Source organism: Vicugna pacos, chromosome 25 (genome assembly GCF_048564905.1).
Source record: "Vicugna pacos chromosome 25, VicPac4, whole genome shotgun sequence".
NCBI classification, from domain to species: Eukaryota; Metazoa; Chordata; class Mammalia; order Artiodactyla; family Camelidae; genus Vicugna; species Vicugna pacos.
Window position 1 is genome coordinate 8284815 of NC_133011.1, and position 6000 is coordinate 8290814.

At 43.8% G+C, this 6000-nt stretch overlaps 1 protein-coding gene across 3 annotated transcripts in view; it reads right to left on the bottom strand.

The window, feature by feature from the left end:
• Positions 1-5775, bottom strand: part of NIPAL2 (NIPA like domain containing 2) — a 76709-nt gene extending 70934 nt beyond the window's left edge. Inside the window, exon 1 of one of the 3 annotated variants that reach the window (XM_072949505.1) lies at positions 5356-5775. In XM_072949505.1, coding sequence (XP_072805606.1) covers positions 5356-5481 — 126 coding nt within the window. In that variant the 5' untranslated portion in view covers positions 5482-5775. The remainder of the gene's footprint in view (positions 1-5355) is intronic. The other 2 variants (XM_072949506.1, XM_072949504.1) reach the window with 2 other exon arrangements.
• Positions 5776-6000: the final 225 nt, after the last annotated feature.

Genomic DNA, 6000 nt, shown 5'->3' on the forward strand with positions numbered 1-6000 from the left:
CCTTTCCATGGTACACTCTCAAATGCCAATCTGAGCAATTACCAACATTTAAAAAAGAAATTATTTAATTCTCCTAATAAAAAAAAAAGAACATGGTATACCATTTTCGACATTATGTGGATAAAACATGCAAGTTGAACAGTCATAGCAATGCTAATATTATCTTCAAAACATTTTAAAATTGTAGAATATAACAGATACAGGCAACTGCAAAGAAAATGATATGGATGAACAAATGACTAGAATGAATTATTATAAGGCAAACACTCTTATAATACCATCCAGATCAAGAAACAGACATTTACGCCCACCAAAAACCCTCTCTCTGCCTCGTCCATCACACCTTCTCCCCTCCCCCAAGGAAACACCGGCCTGACTTCACGGCAATCACTTCCTTGCTTTTCCTTATATAGTCTGATCACCCAAGCGTGCATCCCTAAACACTGTGGTTGAAGGTTGTCTTTTTTCTGATAGGTCTTTCAGGTGTATTTTAACCTACAGGTTCTCCCTCTATCCATGTGCTCCCTTTTTTCCTCTTGTAAAAATGATTTTTGAGGAAACTGACCCCCGTGCACCTGTAAACTGGTGATGTTTCCCACAGCCTGAACTTAGCTGACTGCATTAATGCAAATGTTATAATTAGTGTGAAGCAAGCCATAAAGAAGATATTAGGTGGATTTAAATGTAAGCACGTGTTTTCACAAGAGAATTGAGTCTGCCCTCTAATAAGGACCATGGGAGGATGATAATGATGATTACAAAAGCTTTGATGCAGTTGCTTTGAGGTAATATGTTTCTTCCTCCTTTTTGCTGCCTTAAACATACATCTCATAGATAATCTGGTAAAAGGAATGCCTTGTTGGATATATAAAAAAGGCAAAAGAAAAAAAAAGTAAGCATAAACAAAACAAAAAAAAGGACTTTTTTCAAGGATCTACTGTATAGCACAGGGAACTAAATTCAGTGTCTTACTACAACATATAATGGAAAAGAATCTGAAGAAAATGTATGTGTATGTTTACGTATATTTTTAAAAAGTGATTTTTCTTGGGAAGGAAATAGAAAGGACCAGCGACCTCTACCTGGCCCTTTGGTTATTTGTAAGTTTTGGCATTTTTCTTTCTTTAAAAAGACAGTCAGATGCAGCTACTGGCAAAAAAGAGATAGATGGTGGCAAAGCAAAATCAATCAAAAGGGCAATATAAAACTCAGTGCGATTTTTCTTTGGTACAGTGAGACAAGCCGCATTCATTTTCCCCCACCACGTTTTTTTCAAGCCTTAGTTTCTAAGCCTTCAGGCATAGTATAAAAATAGCTTTGCAGTTAAACCTACTTGCTGTAAGATCTTGGGGCAAGTTATTTAACACAAGTTTCCTTACATGAACAGTGAGGATAATATGTACCTTACGAGGTTGTTGGGGGGCCCCAATGAGATAATAGCTATAAAGTGTCACATAGTAAATGCATAACAAATGTCAGTCTCTTCGATTCGCCTCTTCCCTGCCAAGTTGTATCAATTTTCCTTTATGTTGACTTTAAAAATTCAAGCCATTGAAAATCAAAAGTTCAAATAAAGGACAAAAAATTTCTGAATTTTCATTTCACTCTGTGCAGAATAAACCTTTCTGACAATCTCCTTGTGAATTTAGATATTTAGTAACATACATAAAGAAGCAGCCACAAAACCCTTCCTTCACAGTATTTCCCACATTCATCCTTTCTTGCCCATTCTTTCCACAGCCTTGCTGGGTTGGTATTTATTTACTCATCAGACAGCAAGAAGGAGTCTGGGGATCTTCTAGTCTAAGCCTAATTTAACTGGTTAAGGAGAACTGAAGCCCAGGGTGACCTGCCCAATTGCACTCAGCTAGTTGACAGCAGAGACTAGACAACAGCCTCCAACACTGATTGCAAATTAAGTACCTACAGGGGCCAGCAGGTAAAAGAGATAAGAGCAAAAAGAAGGGATTAAGTGGGGAGCACAGCTGTTCTAAACTGTGAACGTCTCCTCACAGTTATCACGTGGGAAAGAGGGCCAAATTGCTAGAACTTCTAATATTTAAAAAGATCATGGAAACTTGAAACTTTATGTGTAATCGACTCATTTTTAAACTTTGGCAATGTAGTAAACATTTTTGAAACCTCTGGCAGTTTTACACAAGACCCATCTACAGGCTGGATTCGGTCCAGAGCTGGCCAGTTTGGGGCCTCTGTATCCTATTAACCTTAATAAGTTTCTTCAATTTGCTTTGATTTGTTCACTCCCTATTCAAAACACCTTCAATGGCTGCCCATTGTCCTCATGCTAAAGTACAAACTTCTTAACCCATCCTTCAAGGCAATCTATGGTATCTTGGTCTTGACGGTACCTAAGACCCCAAACCAGACATAGACTCACAGACATAGCAAACAAACTTACAGTTCCCAAAGGAGAAAGTGAGCGAGGGATAAATCAAGAGTGTGGGATTAACAGATACACACTACTATATATAAAATAGATAAGCAACAAAGACCTACTGTAGAGCACAGTGAACCTTATTCAATATCTTGTAATAACCTATAATGGAAAAGAATCTGAAAAAAGAATATATATAAGTAAATCACTTTGCTATACACCTGAAACTAACACAACTTTATAAATCAACTATATTTCAATTAAAAATTTTAAAAAACTATTATTTCTACCTTACAGTCAGTGTCAGTCTTCTACTGCAACCAGAATGGCCATTGATTTCTACTCTAGGTACAAAAATGTTCAGAAGGACACCTGCCCAGGCCACGTGGGCTGCTCCCTGGTCTCCAGACTTCTCCCCTTCTTGGAACGCTCTCCACCTGTGCACTCCCATCGATGGAACTCTGTCTTCAAGTATCCAGCTCAGACACCACCTACCTGTCTACAAAACATCCCTGGTGGCCCCTGCTAAAAGCCACCTTCCTCTGAATTTCCATAGGACTTTATATCACTCACATGACACTTAAAATCTACTGCCTCGTTTTGGAGTTACCTGCATAGCTCGTTTCTCCAAGCACCTAATAACATTAGGAAGGGAGGAAAGGTTTGAGTCTGAAGACTATGAATATCCCACAGTGCTTTGTACAAAGCAGGGCGCTCCATAACCAACTTAGAAACGTTATCCTTTTATACTGAAAACTTGTGGATCAAACATAAAGAAAATACCTTTGCAGAACTCTACCGCATCTATACTTTTATAGGTGGACTCCTAAGTGATGCACATGAGGCAAAGCAAAGGCCTCACTTCCCTGGTTCCCTAAAATTTTTTCCCCACTGAACTGCTACTTCCTACTTGCTTCAGGATTCCTTCCTCTAGCAGCATTCACATCTTTCCTTAACAACATTGATCTAAAAGGCCACTGATAAATATTCATCTGCTACCTGAATGTGTTTCAAGGGAGTTGTTCTTTTTCTATGAGTAAGGCTCATTTATCAGATCTGGTGTTTATCACTTGAAAAGACACAGAGAGCTAGGGTATCAGGAAGCAGACACTATCCAAACATTTCAGTGGTGATAAAACTGATTAATCCCAGCTTTCTAGCAATCAAGGCTAATTTTGAGTGTGGGAGTCCTAAACTCATATCTCACACTTTGTTCTTCTAGAGCCACCCCCATCTATATTCAGCCATCTATATTCAGTTAGTGTACAAAAAGAAAAAAATTAGACCCTCTTTTATTTTTACTGGCCTGGTAAGCACTAGAGACACTCAATAAATCTTTGCTGAATGAAGTTTTAAAAATCAATGTTCACTTTTGCTTAAAAACAAAAGTGATCACTGAAAGGATTAAACACCACAATCTTGTAAGATGGCCTAAACTTGTACAATAGTGGGAAAAGCTGATACAGCCTTCGCTGTAGCTGTGGCTTAGATGTCAGCTGAGCAGTTTCAGTTAGCACATTCCAGATACAACCTGTACAAATACATACTGTCAAAGGCCAGTTACACCTTGCAAACACAAAGTTAAGTTCTCACATTTATGTCACATGATAAGCTGTGTTTGGTGTCAGAGAGCCAAGACAATCTTGAATTCCTGGAAACGTGAAAGAAAAACAATGATGCCATGGTAGGTCACACCTACTAACGTTCTAATTCCTTTAACAAAAGACCAAAAAAAAAAATATCATACTTAAATTTTGGTATTGTGAGTGCTTCTAGCATAAGTATTGTAACGTGCTTTATAACCTATGCCAGCAAGAGTGTAGCATAATAAATGTACTCAAAGAACTTCCCATAAAAAGCAACTCTTGTCTTTGTACCTCTTGAGTGGAAGGAGACATGGAATAAATTACTCTGAGTTCCCGCATTTTTCCTATTTTAGCATGTTTTCTGGTAAAACAGATCCAAAACGATTCTCTCCCCTCTGTTACAAACTTAACAAAGTGAACATGCTTGTTTTGCCTTTATATAAATTAATCTTGCGTTAAATGTTCAAAAACAAAATTATAACATTTTAGAAACTAACATCTAGCATAAAAGGATTCTAGACCTTTGATTATTGGTTAAAACGCCCGATCTAGACCAATAGTAATATTTTATGACTATATTGCTGTAAAATAAAACCACCCATTGACGTGTTAAAGAACAAAAACAAAGTAACACTTATGAAAACAGAAGGAAGCCTGGAATTTACCATATCAAGATCAACCTTGCCCCACTTGAAATATAAAAGCCTAGAGGAAGGGCTTTTTTTCTGATCTTAAACCAAGCCCCAGACAGGCAGCTCCAATCCCCCTTGATACTGTTAAATGTGTACTTTCAGCTTAAATTGGCGTTGTCGAGGCTGACGACACTTTCCCAAAGGGCCCATGAAAAAGGAGAGACACCTGCAACCTGAGACTATCAGGGTTCCTCGCTGGGAAATGAAGAGCTGCGCTGGCACCCTGGGGGCTCACACACGCACAGCATCAGTACCGAGGTGACATCTGGTGGCCCTTAATGAGTTCCCTGCTTCTGAGAACCCAGTGTCACTTATTTTTTTTAACCGTAAAATGCTCCTGGGGGGCGGGAGGGGCACCGGTTGGAGGAGAGCCGCCCCACACTCCTAGAATCCTTCCGGGAGAAGGAGGCGGATTCAGGCTGGAGAGGCGGGATGGGTCGGGACCCGGAGGCCCAGAACCTCAGACCTGTGACCCGCTCGTGGGGACTGATGCCCAGGAGAGGCAGACCAGGGGTTCCCCGCTCTTCCAAACGAGGGGCGGTTAGGTCAGCGTCTGGAAACCATGTCAGCTCTGCCCACCTGGGCAGCCCGGTGTCCTGAGAGTCGGCGGGAGGGCGGCGGAGCGGGAGGCGCCGCGGCCGCGCCCCGGGCCCCACCGGGCGGCGGGGCGGCCGGCCCTTACCTGGTTCCGGCGGTACCATGCGCCCGACAGAGAGCCGTTGCCGGCGCCCGGCGCCCCGTACGTGAAGTTCCGGGACAGCTCGTCCAGGGCGGCGGCCCCGGGGCCCCCGGGCTCGGGCGACGCCATTAGCTCTGGCTCCCCGCGCTGGGGCTGGGGCTCCGGCCGCGTCCCGGCCCGGCCGCACCGCCAGGCGCCGCGGAGGAGGCGCGCCCTGCGGAGGCCGCGCCCGGGCCACTTCCTGCTCGGTGCCCGGGCGAGGCGGGCGCGCCGGGGCCACCTGGCTCCTGGCTCCCGCCTCCCCCCGCGCTCTGCGCCCTCCCGCGGGGAGCCGCCGCCGGCCTGCGCGCGCCGAGGCCTCGAGGGCCGGACCGCCCGGGGGCGAAGCGCCGCTCTGATATGCGCCCGGGGCCCGCACCTGTCGGGCCGGGATGCGCTCAGGGCTAAAGCCCTTTCAGCTGCAGCCGCGCGGAGTCAGTTTGTTGAAATGAATGGGAGTGAAAGGAGGCATGGGCTCACCCAAAGCAGCCACCTTCTCTCTGTACCTGGCAATTCCAGGCCTCTATCACGGATGCAGTGTTTCTCACTTGTATTTTTAAAACTGTATATGGAAAAGTTACGAATTCCCGGAAAATTTTGTAAGCAACA